Source organism: Typopeltis vanoorti, chromosome 10 (assembly GCF_054136105.1).
Source record: "Typopeltis vanoorti isolate ZY-2024b chromosome 10, IOZ_Tvanoo_1.0, whole genome shotgun sequence".
In the NCBI taxonomy this organism is placed as follows: Eukaryota; Metazoa; Arthropoda; class Arachnida; order Uropygi; family Thelyphonidae; genus Typopeltis; species Typopeltis vanoorti.
Window position 1 is genome coordinate 82,777,506 of NC_143558.1, and position 18,751 is coordinate 82,796,256.

Below are 18,751 nucleotides of genomic sequence, written 5' to 3' on the forward strand. Positions count from 1 at the left end.
TGGCAAAATGCCATGTTTGGTCCCCAGAGCAGGATTCCAGTTTGTCCCCCCCCCTCCATGCAGGGTGAGTGATCTCCTTCAAGGCAATACAAACATACTTAACTTGGAGACCAATAAATTCCTCCATTTCGAAGGTACATCAATTAAAACAGTGGTGCTGCAGGCCAGTTGCTATTTAGTGCATGGGTTCGAACCTGTCAGCAACGAGTTAATCACCTGGTGCATAATCTTCCTGCCACATTCTGCCAAGTCATGCCTAGAGATGAGTCAGAATAGTGGTATGGGGTGGTATGGAGATTGGTTTCTCTCTGTATGGATGTCATTTCCAACAGTATCTTCTCTCACTGCACATTCCCACTCTATCCTTCTGTGTAATCAAATTTATGAAGATCATAAACAGTGACACTGCAAAGAAAAAAAGTGAATCTTCCTCATAAACTAATCCCATCAAAAAAAATCTCATCACAACCAGCCACAATATACAAACCATGCTAGAATTTCTTCACTAAAAACTCACTTTCACATCCACTTTACTAACAGCTGTGGCATTAACACAAACATAAATGATGTCCACCATCACTTAGTCTTCCAGACCAGACATCTTATTTCTGACAGAAACCCAGATTGCAGCTATATATATATATATATATACTAATATCCCACCTCCAATGCCCAAATTACACACTTCACAATTGTTTTCACCACAAGGATCACACCTGTGCCTTTGTGAAATTTGACATAGCCTGCTAAGAATGGCTAATTTAGAATCCCTACTTTTGCTCTTCTCTGGCTCAAGATTTCCTTGTCCCATTTAGTAACTTTCATTTGTTCAATTTACTGGTCTCCAAACACTAATAACCACTGAGATCTTTTCACATTTTACTTTTCATGAAACTTGACTGCCTGCATTCTGGCTGTCCACATAGTGAGATCATCTTCTGGGCAACCTAAACATCCACATTTCCAACTGGCTCATCTACTCTAATATCATCAAGTAAGCAGGAGGGAAAAGTAGAAGTCTTTGCTATCAGTAATGATCTAACACAAACTGTACATCTAACCACTTGAATCCCTGATAACCCTTTTCACTCTCCAAACAATCTGAATCTCTTTTTGACCAGTTCTCTTTCCAGATACACCATAGATGTCACCTCTCCTGTTGGAAACTCATACCACAATCTTGTACAAGTCTCCTCTCTCACAGAACATCCCTCATCCAACTACTCCGAACTTCGCATCCTCTGGCACTACAAAGGAACTAATTGGTTTAATTGGGATGATTTCCAGAATTTTTACTCCTCCTTTCCTTGATTTGACTATTGCTTCCACTTGCTCAACCCTAACACCTGCTGCAAACCAGTCACAGAAATAAATTATTCTCAGTAATATGAAGACCTTCATCCTCCATTCAATTCATAATCGAGATCTGCTTGCCAAGCCATGATTCAGCTGGAAATGTGTTAGAGCAGTCACAGAAAAAAAAATTCAGATCACTGCATGTGATTCACATGAAGAACATCTGAACTTCATAGTGCTTATACCAAAGCATGCAACATATGCAAATTAGTCATTACTAGATCCAAATCCAATTTCATAAAGGATATCAGCAGAAAATTTGCCTTCTGTCCAAATGGAAGCTATGCCTTCTGGTCGCTTGCTATGACTGTTGGATTCAACTTCTGCTGTCCTGCACTTCCAACACACTGTCTCTCTCTCATCCTGAACCACTGTTACTTCACCCAAAAATAAAGCTGACCTCCTGGCATCACTTTAATCCTCCTCCTACTGCGTAGATGACCATGGAAAAATCACTTCCAACCATGCTGGAATCCAAGTACTGTATGTCTGCTATAGTTTTTTTGACAAAAAGTTATCAGAAAACTATTAAATAACTTGGATACTAAAACATCTTCAGTCCTGATGACATCTCTCCAGTTTCTCTCAAACATTGTCTAGAACTAACACCCATTCTCCATCATCTCTATAATTTATTATATATATCTGGTACTTATCTCAATGCATGGAAGCAATCTGATATCCATTGTATTCCAAAAAAAAGGGGGAGGAGGGATGTGCTGTCAAAACTACTAACCAATTATCCTCACCTCTGTAATTTCCAAATAATGGAGAAAGTCATTAATAGCTGACACCTCCACTACTACAGAGAACCACCAATTCCACCAATTAATCAGTGACTACTAGTATGGATTCTTCCACTCAAAATCCACAGCTGCCTTTTAGCTTACATTGCCCATCACTGGGCACATACCATGAAAATGTTTGGAGAAACTTGTGATATCACCCTTGATATTTCAAAAATTTTCAACCGTGTATGCCATCAAGACCTATAAACAAATTGCCATCCTTTGGTCTACCTGCCACCCTCTGTAATCAGATAGCCAGCTTTCTCTGGTTGTTCTCTTCATGTCATTGTAGATCTCTCTCTCTCTTTTCCAGCTTTACTGCCAGTGCTGGAAATCCCCAAAGCTATGTCATATCATCTACTCTCCTTCTCCTGTACATAAATGACCTACTCACAACATTAATCCTATCCACAGCTTTGCAGATGATAATATTATGAACTCATTGTACTCATTTGACAAACCATGTAATACTCGGACATACCAGACTACAAGATCATCAACAACTAGTGCCTTAAACATAGATCTATATACTGTTCTTCAGACTGTGCAAGGAAATTCAGTCTTGCCTTTTCTCGTGCAGAATAGATGCCAGCTCACCTACCTTTATCCCCTGTAATACACAAATTGCCAGACAAGATCAGATCCCTATGCTTGGACTAATTACCAGCAGTCTTTCCTGGTATAAATAAATTACATAAGCCTGTCTTTCATCATATCATCCTTCAGCTGAACAGCAAGGACTTGCGTGGTCCTAAGAATGGAAGAGTTACTCTCATCGTGGGTTGAGAGGAATGCTTGTTTTGTTTAACTCTTTGCTTATTACAATGTTATTAGTGATAAGACAAGGAGTTTGTTTGATGAGATAAAAGAAGACTGCAACAAAACTTTCATATCAAGCAAAGAATGATTTGCTAATTTCAAGCAGCAAATTCAAATTTGCAATATAAAAATTACAGTTGCAACTCAGAAGAAGGCGAATGCCCATTTTTTCGATCTTGTTTTCAGTGTGAGCAAGATTGGCCTTTATTGGAAGAAGATCTTTTAATTTCATAGTGTAAATGCTTACATGATTATAAAACTTATCACTCCAAAATGCTGAAGGTGATAAAAGAAACTTATTCAAGCAAATTTACCAGTTATTTGAACTTCAGATAAAAGAAGAGTTTGGGTGACACAAGATATCTTCAGACTGGTATGCAAATCACTTTCATCCAACAGTACATTTCTGATGTTAACAAACTAATTATCCAAGGGGTTGCTGTGTTAATCAATGCCCAGGGACATCTGCCAAACATAGGAGAAATAAGGGTAGCTTTGGATGTCGAATTTCTGCTTCCAAATACCACATCCCTTTTGCAGCTAACGGACCAGGATGTGATAGCAAAAGTCTTCTACCTTCAACAGACATTAAGCAAATGTTATGGAAAATGGACAGCTGCAACATGTCTGTCAATTGGAGATCCTATAATAACCTGAAGGACATCCACATTGATGCTGCTTGGAAAAAGATCATATCACCTTGTGTGACCTGAGTGTGTACTTGACTTCATGCAAATGGAGTTACCACAATGGCTCAGGAGATAGGGCTTGACAATGTTGAACCTGATGTGACCAAGTTGTTGTAGAGATTCTCAGCTTCCACAAATGGGGAAACTGGAAGATTGGTGGTAGAGCTGACAGAGCAGCAGCAAGAAGAAGTGATTGTGGTTTGCAGCAGCATATTCTGGCTGAGATAGAGGTAGGTCCTTGCATTACCTAGGAAGATAATTTTTTAATGAGAATGAAGCTGTTCTAATTAAGTGGTGTTGCAGCCTTACTACCATATTTTGCAGAAAAGAAAGCATCAAAAAATGCCATGAACCCTTCTTCCTTATTTTAAAAGAAATGTGAACAAATCGTCAAGATCATCTTCTGCCACCTGAATGTGTTAGATGATCTTGATGTTCCACAACCAGGATCTTCTTCTCATCAGTAATGCCTCTACTGTGGAAGAAGTACTTTTATGAAGAGAATGATGGTAATGAAAAAGATAGCACACTTACATGGAGTTCTTCAAGGAACAAAACATTAGATGAGTGGTTGGAGAAAGCCTGGCAGAGGGTATGATACAGAAGCAAAAGAAAGGGGAGTGAAAGTAGAGCATGAAAATAAGGATCAGATTTTGTATGGTGATTCATTGATACAAGAAGTCCTTGAGTCTTGTGTAACAAAATCATTTTTTTCTGGAGCTAAAATTAAGGGTCAGTGAAGTCTGTAAGGATGCAGAGAGTTAAGGTGAAAGAGATATTTATTTTGGCTTTTACAAATGATTTAGCAGGTGACAAGTGTATGTGAGAAGGCATGAAAGAGTTGCTAGTGCATGTGAAAAAGAAATGAGAAAGTAAAAATTTTGAGTTTGTTGTCTGTATGATAGAGGCTAGTTGAGACAAGAGAGCTATGGTTGCAGATGAATCGGTGAACAGATCATGTGGGAGAAATGTTATGGGATTTGTGGAGTGAGTTTGATGGAAGGAAGGATTTATATAAGATAAATGGCTTGCATCTAAATGGATTTGGTGTCAAGATTCTTAAGGAAATATTGTTAACTGAAAGTTCATAAGTACAAAGTCAGAGAAATTAGAATGTTTGGGGGGGGGGTGATGCAAGTGAGTGTGGGTCCAGGCAACCTAGAGTTAGTAAGTGGGAGAATGATCACATGATGTGAAACGTAGTACACCAAGTTCTTGACTTGAGTGGGCTAAGTAACACAAGATGTAAGGAGATTATGGGATGAAGAGATATTGCAGTTTATGTATAGTAATGCCAGAAGTATTCGAAATAAAGTTGAAGAGTTTTTGCATTGGTTAGCACAACTTGGCCAGAAGTTATAGGCATTAGTGTGACATAGTTGACTGAAGAATAGAATGAAAGATCCACATCTTGCATTCTAGTAAATGATAAAATAGACTAGTATCTATATATATTTTATGCATTTGCAACATACCTAACTTTTTCTTAATTTTTTTCAATATTTCTAGGCTACACAGTTTGTCTGCAAGTTTTTTCAAATTGTCACAAATCTCCAAAAAATTTTCAAATATATTTATTGAAAAATATCCATGTATAAGTGGACTTTTTCAAAATTCCCAGTGTATCTATAAGCCAAATCAACAATTTATGTCTTTTAACCAAACTTCTCTTAGACCTTCTATTTTATCACTTACTCGTTCATAAATTTTTATCCAGTGACATAATGTTATTCCTTTATACTACATTTCATCTTAAGCCTCCTTTATTTTATATATTAGAACAATAATTCTCTTAGTTTAATCACTGGATATCATCTTTCTCCAGATTTCAAAAAAAAAAAGTTGCATGACCATTTCAGGCTTGAGCTACCAGAATCACCAATCAGTTCAACAGGCAAATCATCTGTCCCAGGAGATTTTTCATTCCTCATCTTCCTTGATGTTTTTTAAACTTCTTGCTGTAAGTTACATGTAGACATAGTTGAAAAATTATTTATTTCTTCAACACAGTTAAAAAAATAAATAATTAAAATAAAATTAAGATAGATCATCCATTATACACGAATAGAAATGTTTATAATTAATCTGTTTAATTAAATAATGTTTCAGTTGTGTCTAAGTTTAACTTATACTGTATGAATAAAGCACAGTTCGGTCAGTAAATGTTCTTAAACCTCTGCCAGATCTATTTCCCTATCATGTATATCTATTAGTTATAAATTTCATGGAAATGTTGACCATTTAAGCTGGTATATTCTGGACATCCGGAGTGTTAACAAGTGATTCTTTCTCATCATCATCAAATTCCTGCCATGTACCCTAAAGGGGTGTACAGGATATGATAGTACTACATGAAAAAAATTACATCATTATTAATTTTTTATCTACAATTTTCCTCCAAATCAGTCTGTTACTTGTCAAGACTCCAACATTATCAGATCTTATATTTCTATCGTCTAAGGCACTTTGTACCGTATCAATCCACCTATATCTTGGTCTTCCTCTGGGTCGTTTTGCTGCCAACCTGGCAGAGAACACTTGTTTTGCTAATCTTTCCTTGCCCATTCTGTTTAAGTGACCATACCACCTGAGATTAGCTCTGCTAACGCATTCCTGGATGCAGACAATGTCAAGTTCTTTCCTAATATCCTCGTTTTAAATATGATATTGCCATTGATGCCATCTGTTCATGCCTCTAATCTTTCTCAAGACTCTCATATCTGTGGTCTCTAGTCTTTGGTCAAGTGTTTTACTTCTGACCCAGCTCTCAGATCCATAAGTTAAAACTGGTTTGACTTTTTTTTTGACTTTGATTTAGTGTTCCGACTAATTTCTCTCTTATTCCATATGAATTTATTCAATTGACTTCCCACCATACGAGCTTTGCTGATTCTGTTGTCTATTTCTATATTTAATTTACCATCTTCACTAAAAATTGTGCCTAAATAGCTGAAATGTTTTACTTGTTCCACTGGTTCTCCATTCACAACACAGTTGACATTTTCAATGATTCTGCCTATTTTCATTGTCTTTGTCTTTTTATTGCTGACCTTCATACCATATCTATTACAACAGCTATTTAATTTAGTCAGAGAATTTTGCAGACTTGTAGCGGATTTATTTAGAAGTATAACATCATCCGCATAAAGCAAAGAGCTGACATTAACATCTCCAATTCTGATATCATGTTTAATACCACTTTCCTTCATAATGTGATCCATATAGATAATGAATAACAGAGGGGATAATGTATATCCTTGTCTCACACCAGATTTAACATTAAACAATCTTCCTATGAGAGCTCTACTCCAATCATCGGGAATTCGTCCCTCTGTCCAGGCTTTCTGAACTATGCAGTGCAGCCACTGTAAGACTTATACCACCATACTTCAGCATTTCTGGTCGAATATCATCTACTCCTGCTGCCTTTCCACATTTCAAGCCTTTGATGGCTTTTTCTACTTCAAGTATGGATATGTATTCCTGACTGCATGCCTGGTCAGTGTTTTTTACCACTGTGCTGTCATCACTGCTTGTTTCATTTAGCAGTTTTTCAAAGTAATTACTCCATACTTCAAGGATATCTTTTTCTCCCGTTTTCATGTCACCTTTATCATCTCTAAATCCTTTTACAGCACTCTTTCCTCCATTTCTAAGCTTCAACAACCTCCAGAATATTTTGCCACTTTCTTGATATTTATTTTCTATATTCTTGCCAAAGTCTTCCCATGACTTTTGTTTAGCTAGTTTTACACAGTGTTTAGCATTCTTGCATTTGTCTCTATATTCTCTAAGAGCACAAGCTGACTTATTTGACAGGAACTTTTGATGTGCTTTCTTCTTTTCCTTCACTGCCTCTTTAACTTCCTGTGTCCACCAGGGAGTTCTGATTTTTTTATCCTTACAGACAACCTCGCCACATACCTCTCTGGCAGAATCAATCAATGTTTCCTTCAGAGTTTGCCACTGAATCTCCAAGGTTTGATTCCTGTTCTCAAACTCTTTCATTATTTTTTCAATAAACTTTGTGTATTTTAGTCTACAGTTCACATCTGAGAGCTGCTCAACTTTTATTTGCTTTAAAACTATCTTACATGTTATTCTTTTCAAAATGAAATTCAATTTTATCTTGCTCAAGACTAAATAGACAAACAATACATGATATTGGAATTAGAGGAAACGCTTTAATCTGGATTGCTGATTTCATCAGAGGAAGAAAGATCAAAGTCAGAATCAATACAGCAATATCAAAAGAGCGGAGAACCTGGGCTGGTGTTCCCCAGGGCTCAGTACTCAGTCCCTTACTATTCCTTCTATATGTCAATAATATTCATCCCTACCTTACAGAAGACACAAAAGTAACTTGCTATGCAGATGATATAGCCATCTGGCACACTAGTGCTAAAATCAAAGAATCAGAGGAAATTCTAAACAAATCCATGAGAGGATTAGAAAAATGGTCAAACGAACTCAAACTTAAAATCAACCCAGACAAAACAAAACTAAGTACATTTAGTACAGACAGGAAAAATAGACATTCCTACAATCCCAAAGTCATGATCAATAACAAGCTAATTGAAAAAGTCACAAATCCAAAATACCTTGGTATTACGCTTGATCAGGAATTACGTTTTGCACAACACATCTCTAACACTTCCAACAGAGCTCTAAAAAAATTAAATATACTGAAAAGGCTTTGTGGAACAAATTGGGGTGCAAAGCCAAAAATCCTCAAAACTACTTACACTACACTAATAAGGCCAATAATGGAATATGCAGCACCTATCTGGTCACCTTCGGCTTCATCGGTAAAGAAAAACCTAGACAAAATACAAGCAAAAGCATCCAAGATTATCATTGGTGCAGTCTCATCCACTAACAACATCAGAGCCCAACAGGAATGTGGGCTTGACCTGCTGGAGGACAGACGAAAATTTGCCACCATAAAATTCATAAATAATATCAGAAGCTACCAAAGTGATCATGTCTCCCTAAAAACCTATGAACATTGGAACCAAATTTGCAGACTTCACAGATCATCGACTTTACAATATGATGACACTATCAGGAAAGAAATAGGTCTTGATCAGCTAAATGTCCACATAAACAAAGAACCTCTATTTTCCAGTCCTTTACCTTCAAATACCTTCATAAATCTAAACCTTACCAAACTCTGTACAAAAAAAGAACCAAAAGAAATGCTTAAAGAAAAAGGCCTAAATACCATCAACCTTCTTTCATCCTCCAAACAGGTTATTTGTTATACCGATGGATCATCAGACACCAATATGATTAATGGAGGCGCTGGTGTTCTCCTTCTACTCCCGAAAGGTGAAAAACTTTCAATAAAAGTTGGATCTGGGAGAATCGCTTCCAATTTTACCAGCGAACTCTACGCAATAATTAAAGCACTAGAAGCCTACTTAAATCTATCATCATCTCAACAATCTGAAGGAATTATAATTTACAGTGACTCAAGATCAGCTATGGAGGCAATCAAAAATGGCAATACCAAGCTCACACAAGACATCCATAAACTCTTAAATCATCTAAAGTGTTTAGGTAAAAGTTGCATTCTACAATGGATTCCTGCTCATGTAGGCATTGATCACAACGAAGCAGCTGATAAATTAGCAAAAGAGGCCAGAGAACTCAACCAAGAAACTCATATGATAACTCTTGCTGATGCCAATGCACTAGCAAAAGCTAAACTAATTCCATTGAAATCAGTGATACAACATCAAATTCCCGAGATCAATGCTGACAGAAGGACCTCCACTACGATAGCAAGACTACGAACAGGACATTATAGAGGAATGAAGATCAATACAGATGATACGAGAACATATAGAAACTGCAACAACTGCCCCAATACGGAACTGACACCCACTCACATCTTTACCTGTCCAGCAATTACAGCAGCCTTGCAAGAAATAGATCCTAATCCTGAACAACAGCTCTATACAAACAAAATCACAGACATAGCCAAAGCAGTACAAAGAGCGCACGGAAACATCTAAGACTCTTCAAAGGACAAGACAACAACAACAACTAAATAGTGATCACTTCCAATTTCAAGTCCTCTGTACACTCTGGTGTCCTGCACCAGGGAGAAAACATCACTATCAACAATAACATAGTCAATGAGACTTTTCTTATTCCTAGCCTCTTATCTCCATGTGAATTTGTGCACATTTTTATGTTGGAACATGGTGTTAGTAATAACCAGTCCATGTCCTGAGCAGAAATCCAACAGATATTTGCCATTATTATTAGCTTTGCTCTTTTATCCAAATTTTCCCAAAATATTTTTTTATGTCTCACAATCATTTCCTACTCTGCTATTTAGATCCCCAACAAGGACCAACTTTTCATTTTTCATTGTGTCAGTAGCTTTCTCTAGAGCCTCAAAAAATTCCTTCACTTCTACCTTCATGTGGGACCATAGGCACAAATAAATCTCATTGTCCAATTCCCCATTCTGATATTTGCCCACATTACTCTACTTGAGACTGACTGCCATTCAAGAAGATTAGCCTCGTATTTTGTGTTGAATACTATGGCTACTCCTTCTTTTCCTTGATTGTCATTGCCTGAATATAACATTTTGTATTTATTGCTCAGAAAGATCTCACCAGTTTTGGTCTTTTTTGTTTCAGTCACCCCTATTATGTCGATCTGGTACTTATCTAATTCCTCAGCTAGCTCCATTTCTTTGCCATTCAGGCTTCTTTCTGCAATCGTTTAATAATTGTCACAGTTTAATAGAGACTATCAAAGCCCTTGTTCCACTGCCAACATTTGGAGTAAATTCATAAAATATTCTTACTTTCCTGTTATGGTTTGCATATCATAAAATTGCGATTCATTGGCCTACATATGTCCAGAGTTGAAAAAAAAATCTGCTCTTCTAAGCAAATTAATCTATACATTAAATGTTACTACAGAAGTAAGTAACTATGCAAATATTCATCTCTTAGTTGTATTTCACTGTACTGTCTTAAGACTAATTATTTCTTTCTTAGGAAGAGCAAAAGCACGGCAACAGAAAGAGCAAGCAAAGAAGGGGATAAGCAAGGTATTGTTTCAGATAATTTAAGTCCTGAATGTTATAGTAATTTGTGAAATAATATATGTACACAGATTTAAAATTAAATGTGTATCTAGTTATAGCTTGGTTACCTCTTTGATATATCAGCAGCACTTTTTTTTTATATTCCTGTGATCCTTGCCAAAAATTGGTTACTTTTATCTACCCATTTAACCAGCGCTTTTTTTCTGGAAAAAAAGGTGCTGGTACTCACCATGAAGATGTTATTACAGCAACTTCCACACTTTTAACATATCCTCCGATATACTCTTGTCGTCTCGCTTTGTGCACTGCACTCTCCTTATGATTGTAAATCTTTTTTCTTAATGACATTAACTGTTGTTTGCGAGATTCTCCCAAATGACTGATTTTACCATTTGCCCACTCCGTTGAAATTTTCGTTTCCCATGTGTTTATCGACGACAAGACTTCCAACATCACAACACACTTTACAGCCCAACATTTTATTCTTGACATATAGCCACTCGTTTCTCTCACAGAAGTCATTTTTCTGCAAAATTGTCCAGCATTCGGGCCAATCATTAATAGAATCGGCTTCCTTTTGACCACATGGATCTTCGGTCTTGGTTTCGTGATCCTCTTCACTAAGTGTATTTTAGGCACTAGTTTTCTGTTTTACATGATCACAAGTAGATTCAACAATTTCTGCATCTTCAGCCTTCCTTTTTTACTCATTGGCATAAAGTAACTACTTAATTTACTCATTTTGAACAATGATTGCACTGATTTAACTTAGAGTAATTCAAAACTCACGTGAACACTGCCTGTTTGCAAAGTGAATATAGAACTGATATTGGAAGCAATCGGAAGTGAACACAACTTTCTGTTTCATAAGTTGGTACGCAACCGGAAACAGAAAGCTACTTGGTCCAACTTGTGAGTAATCAAAACTGAAAATTCGATTCGTGAACAGAGTACCATCTACTAGAATATTTATAATACATTTTGCTGTCAATAAATCACAAATTTTTAAAAACTTAAGAAAAAAGGTGTCGGTACTGCGTACCGGAAAAAAAGCACTCTACCTAACAATCTTCTCCATCATTTTGGCATATCTTAGCTAAACTGGTGAACATGTAAAAAATGCCCAATATCTTTACTACTGCTACCCAGATTATAGACTGCTGAGTAGTGTAATATTTAGTGTACAGATATTTTAATATCTTTACATGACTTTTGTTGATTATGAAAGATATTATTGTTAGGTAATTAAAATTGAAATAAAAGCTATGTACAAATATCATTATATCGATAAAATTGATTGTCAAAACGGTATACAGTCAGTCCTCAGTTTATGCCTCACTTCCGTTCCTGAAAAAACAGGCATAAAATGAACCCAATTTTAATGGGAGGTACAAAGTTATGTTCTACGCAGTCAAAAATGCACATGAAGTATGTGTAACATTATTATATTTAAAGCTTTTATAATACATACATATACATACATAAAAATAAAATTATTAATAACGAAAACAAAACAAAATTATGTACAAAAAAATATGAAACTTCAAAAAGATATTACATATTTCTATGTTGAAGTTTATGTCGAAAAGATATCACATATTTCCATGTTCCTGGTTTTGGATCACCTGCATTTTTTTGTGAAAAAAGTATCCAGTGTTAACTGCCTAGATTTTCTTTTTCTTTCTTTAAGGAGTTCAGTGTAAGGTTGAATAGATCCAATTACACTCCTTTTTTACGTTCGCACTCTGTTCCCAATCGTGGTCCATTTCGCAGAGTTCATCAGTCAATGTCTCTATGCTTGCAAGGATACGCTGTAAATCGGTCGTTTTTATATCTCTCAGGGGACCTTCTTTGTTTTCTTTCTTCTCCTTTGGATGTTGATTTAATTGTTTGGCTAATTCTTTTGTCTTCATTGGAAAGTGGTTTATCATGACTCGCTAAGACCTGTCACATCTTCAGCTGTAATGTCGTCCAATCTCACCTATCACTCAAGCTTGGTAATGTCTTCAATAATATTCTCCTCTTGCTCTAATTCCTTGAAGTCGTGCATAAATGCTGGAAGACATTTTCACCATGCTTCTTTTAAACACTGCTGACACTTCATTCCAAGCTGCCTTGATGTTGTTAATGTCCTTCAAGATATTGAATGACCGCCAGCAGTCTTTAATAGTTTTTCCCGAAGTGTCCAAGACTTACCATTTCCATAAATATTATACGGAGGTAATGTTTGGGAGCCTGTAAACAACCTTGGCATCCAGTGGTGTTCTTACTTCAGCAAGGTTGAGGATGTCCAGGAGCATTATCCAAGAGAAGCAATGCCTTGGCTGACAAATCATTTTCTTTACAGAAGCGAAGCACAGTAAGACAAAAATAATTTGTGTACCAATCTACAAAAATGTCTTGTGTAACTCGAGCTTTCTTGTTCCATTTCCAATAGACTGGCAGCATGGCTTTTAGACCCTTGAATGTGCGTGGTGTCCGTGAATGGTACGCCAACATTGGTTTAAGCTTCAAAGTTCCAGAGACATTTGTACCCAACAAAAGCGTAAGTCTATCTTTTGCAGCTTTAAAATCTGGAGCAGAATGTTCTTCATAGGAAATGAAGGTATGTGATGGCAATTTTTTCCAGTAGAGCCCAGTCTCATCAACATTAAAAATGAGATAAGGAGGATAACTTCCTTGTCTACACAGTCTTAAAATTCTTTAGGAAAAGCTGCCGCTGTTATGTCCCTATCTTATGATCTTTGTTTGTTTGTCTTACAAACTGCCTTTGTCTATATTCTTCTAACTTCTATTTTCAAAACACCACCAAAATTTCTACTAATATCTGAGCTATTGTTCCCCGTAGTATCCCTAGTATTTGTATTTTAACTGCGCCCTTTGGGATATTTAGTTTAAGATATCTTATACATAAACAGAGAAAGGAACTCAAATAACTGAAAGTGTAACTATTGCAGTCGTGACACTATTTCTTATTACTCAACATTAATTCCTTAAACTTCCCGTTTCTTAACATTAATTCCCCGCGTGGTTAGGTTCGAATGTTTCTAAGCGGTGCATTGGATTAGCAATATCAGACAACTTCTTTTATCATTAAACAAAAGGTTTATTATTTCTCTAAACATGGTACATATCAAAATATACAACTAAATTACTTACACACTAAAATCAGCTTAATACAAGGATTTGGGCTATGATTCGACAAAGGTTACTATGATCGTGCCACCACAAAATTTTTATACAAAAACATGAATTTACCTAACATAAAAGTTTTAGATCATCACACATTAATAGATTATTCAGCTCCAAGTACACTGACAAATACATTAACTACTCTGGCACATATTTATGACAATTCCGATTCTCTACACATCACACTAGGCATTCAAATTCCTCAGGCTACTTGGTTACTCAATTTACACTAATCGAACTCCATATTCATAAACACACAACTATGTCATTAATTTTCCTTTTACAATATAGTAGACACTCAAGATTCTTAGGATAATTAATTATTCACAAATTATCAACTCTAGCTAGCTTACTTTTAACACTCTCTGTCAAACTCTAAAGTCCTATTATAATTTCTCCCTAATCACTTTAACAGTTCCGTAATATGACAATGGTATCTATCACATGCAACTTCTGGTTAACATAAGACAAAATTCACAATACCATTCTTTAGCTTCACTTACGGGCCTTCACCTTCTACTGAACGAATTTGCTTGCATAACTTCTTGAAATTCTGGGCTATATGAACATCTGCGCCGTTGGCTGTACTATCCGAAACGAGGACATCGATATTTTCACAGCTTCCTCTGACTCTCTGGTATATTTCGCTTTCTACATAGGAATACGGGAATAGCTCTCCCGTTCACCTTCGATTCCTTGTTGTGGCATGAGGATATATGCCATATCTCTCCACTCAGTAACACCGTGAAATCCACTAGAAAACCATACTAAAACCACCGCGACTATCCAAACGTCTCTTCTCGCAAAAAGGCCTTAAGCCTCCTTGACTACCTAAACGTCTCCCCCAAGACCCAAAAGAGCCTACTCCTCGAAAATCCAAAGTCAAAAAGAAAGAGCCTCGAAGGGGGGTTTACCAACCCTTTTATAGCTGCTCCCCTAACGGCGCCCTTTCTTCTTTTCCCCACCTCCTACTTGTTTTCCGTCTGTCTACCAATTGGGTGGCATTTTGGCCGCCATACGTCATTTTGATCGGCAACTCGTAAAGAAGTTCCCATCCGGGCATAGGCCCTAAGTGATATTCCGTTATTTCTCTTGTTAGCCTCTATCTTAACCCCCTTTCAAACCTTTTCTCAGAATTCTACTTAAAGCTTAATCCGTAGCCTCTTACATAGCGTATTTCATGACTCATCCTTTTATACTTATGCACTTAACTCTTTCATTCTTAATCGCATTACTATATTGATTCTTAGTTAGCTACTTATTTAATACAAATTCCTTGTTTAGTCATAATACATCTTAATACATTCTTTTCTTTCGTTATCTTAACTAAACAATAGACCTTTACATTTTACTCAGTTTATACTGGATGCAAGAACATTATATTAACTAAATTATATTTTTTATGCAGGGGTGTTTTATTTGTGTTATTTATTTTTCATGTTACACCATGATAACTGAGAATACTATATTCTCAAGATATCAGATGTAACACCGTAACACCTGCACTTGCCTCCTCACTACATAATTTGACACTATGGCACCTACTTCGAGACTTAAATCTTATGAACCAACCTTTGCTTCCTAAAAATGTTTCTTCGCCTCCATCTGTCTTTTTAAGATCTCAAAAATTATTTTTGCTTTCTCAGTTATAACAGCCTGCATCAGAGGAATGTTTTTTTGATTCAAGTCATCCATCCATAGTGACAATAATTTTTCCATTTTTTTCATGAAGTTTACCCCTGCTGTAAATTACATGTTTTGCATTTAGTACTGCCATAGATTGTTGTGCAGACTGTTTTATTCCATCTGCATATTTCATAATTGTAGTAACAGTCTATGGAGGTAAGTTCATACTTCTACAGGCATTAGCAAGTGTCTGCCCATCCTCCATTCTTCGAATCACCTGCATCTTCTTTTCAAGTGTGATTGATTTCCTTGCCTTCTTAATGCCAAGTTCTGCTAACTTTTCTGCACTTCTTTTGTCAGACATGGTATGTAATTACATACTTTATCAATTTAAATACGTATATATGTAAAAAAAAAATTAGGTAGATTCAACAGTAAAACTAGGTTTGTTACATATACGTTGTAGTAGATTGGTAAACACCGGTTCCCTTGTTAGTCATTCTCTGGCATGGGCAAGCGGGTTTTTTTCTCCCGGAAACTCGGGCTTTTTTGTCCCGTAAACTCAAGAAAATCGACCGTAGAACCCACATTATTTCAGACATTAAATACAAGTGTTAGGGACCACGAGATGGTGGCACTTCTTGAGCCATCTCTCTTCACTGTATGCTGCTTAATTAGTGATAGCCTTCGGCCAGCTATCTCTGATTGGGTACCAGTGAAGATTGAACTGCCTACTCAGTCTCCAAAAGTTAGATAGGACTAAACGGCCTTGCCTACTCCCTATATACGGGAATAAAAAGCGTTAGCTGATTAGCTCGGTAAACACTCAAACACCAGAGTGCCTGCTAGCATCGTTTCTCAGTCAGACCACACTACAGTAAGAAAGCACGTGCAGGCATGCGGTGTTATTGTGAATCTGCGTAAATTGAACTGTCATAAACCAAGGGCTGACTGTATTCTATTGTAATAAAAATATAACAGTAGTGTTTATTGTTTTACTGTTTGTGGATGACTAGCGATGTCATAAGTCTGTGTCCCATGGTTTAAGTCGCCAGTGGAAATAGTTTTCCAGTTTAGTAGCAACGAAAAAAATTGGCCAGACATATTTACCTTCCTACATTGTAAGAATTAAAATACATATAACTTTTTTTTTTAAATTCTGAGTGCATGAAATAGTCATCAAGTGGAAAAGAAGCTCAATTACACCTCTAGGCAAATTGGCCATGAGAACACATTCACTTTTACAAACAAAAAATACTATATTCTTGTTGAGAGGCTTATACGCTGGTTAAACATGATAACTAATATTTAAGGAATTGACAGCGTATACTAGAAATATAGATTAAATAAACTTTAATTTATACTTTCCGATATTTCGGCGAACGTCACGTTGCCATCTTCTTGGGAACTTACTACTAAGACACGTGCACACAAGTACTAATAACAGCAAATGAGACTAAAGCTAGGAAGCTAGCGTTTTCCTAAAGTCCTGATGGTGTCCCCACATAGAAAACTGGCATCCCTTATCCGCTCCACCAAAGACCAACCACTCCCCCTAGACCTACCTGGTGTATACCAGGTCCCTTGCAGCTGTAAACTGTCCTACTTTGGCTAAACAGGCAGGACAGCAAATATCAGAATCTCAGAACACAAGGATTACATCCAATTTCACCAGTACAGCCACTCTGGGCTTGCAGACCACGCTCTGGATACTCGCCACAGAATAAGATGGAAGAAATACACAGTAATACACCGCAGCAAGTTCAAGTATGAAAGACTATTCATGGAATCAGCCTCGGCCCTTAGGAACATGCCAAACCTCAACAAATTTGGATGCATGAGACTGCCCCAAATTTGGGAAACGTTTATCAGAAGAACTTCAGCCCAAAGGCCAAGAACTACCAATATAGCCTGCCAGGGGGCACCATCAGGACTTTAGGAAAACGCTAGCTTCCTAGCTTTAGTCTCATTTGCTGTTATTAGTACTTGTGTGCACGTGTCTTAGTAGTAAGTTCCCAAGAAGATGGCAACGTGACGTTCGCCAAAATATCGGAAAGTATAAATTAAAGTTTATTTAATCTATATTTCTAGTATACGCTGTCAATTCCTTAAATATTAGTTATCAAAAAATATCATACTTGGACAGTAGATGGCATTGCTTGCTGATAGTAGTAGCACCATTGTGTAACGGAGATGGTGAGGTCTGTGTAGTTGGAGGATTAAGTGGAGATGGTGGTGAGATGTGTATAGTTAGTGCCCACCCACAATGAGTCCTTGGAGGCATTACATAATAATAATAATACATATCCAGTTCATCATTACTGAGAACTTCTCTCTGCTATTTATGATACCCAGCTGTTGTGATATCATTTACCCAAATCAAATAATACAGTGTATGATCTACTCTGATATGAAATGAACAGATGGTGAACATTGTGAAAGAGAACACACACACACACAGAGAGAGAGAGATTAAAAAAATGGAATGGATAGAAAAAGAAAAGGGAGTTGTGAATGATTCCTTTTAAAAAATAAAGACAAATATAAGGATTACATAGTTTTTTTGTGGATTCCTTATTATTCAAATTCCTGTTGAGAGGTTGATGCATCTTTACTGTTGTGATTTTTAATTGAAGGTTGGATAGAAAGCTATTCTCTGTTTATGGAACTGACATTTGCCAAGTAAAAACACAGGAGCATTCTGAAATAGTTATTTTTTGTTTCAGTGATGTATGGTTGAAGTTTTTGAGATAAACTATTCATGTTTTTGGTATCTGTTTTGAATCATCATCATCATCAAATTCCTGCCATGTACCCACAAAGGGTGTACAGGATATGATAGTACTACATGAAAAAATTATATCATTACTAACTTCCTATCTACAATTTTCCTCCAAATCAGTCTGTTACTTGTCAAGACTCCAACATTATCAGATCTTATATTTCTATCGTCTATATATCTTGGTCTTCCTCTGGGTTGTTTTGCTGCCAACCTGGCAGAGAACACTTGTTTTGCTAATCTTTCCTCACCCATTCTGTTTAGGTGACCATACCACCTGAGATTAGCTCTGCTAATGCATTCCTGGATGCAGACAATGTCAAGTTCTTTCCTAATATCCTCGTTTTTAATATGATATTGCCATTGATGCCATCTGTTCACGCCTCTAATCTTTCTCAGGACTCTCATATCTGCGGTCTCTAGTCTT

At 36.7% G+C, this 18,751-nt stretch overlaps 1 protein-coding gene across 1 annotated transcript in view; it reads left to right on the plus strand.

The window, feature by feature from the left end:
• Positions 1 to 18,751, plus strand: part of Tom20 (translocase of outer membrane 20) — an 81,506-nt gene that overhangs the window by 3,636 nt on the left and 59,119 nt on the right. The window contains exon 2 of the mRNA XM_090399416.1: positions 10,678 to 10,730. Within this exon, the coding sequence (XP_090255542.1) occupies positions 10,678 to 10,730 (53 nt within the window). The remainder of the gene's footprint in view (positions 1 to 10,677; positions 10,731 to 18,751) is intronic.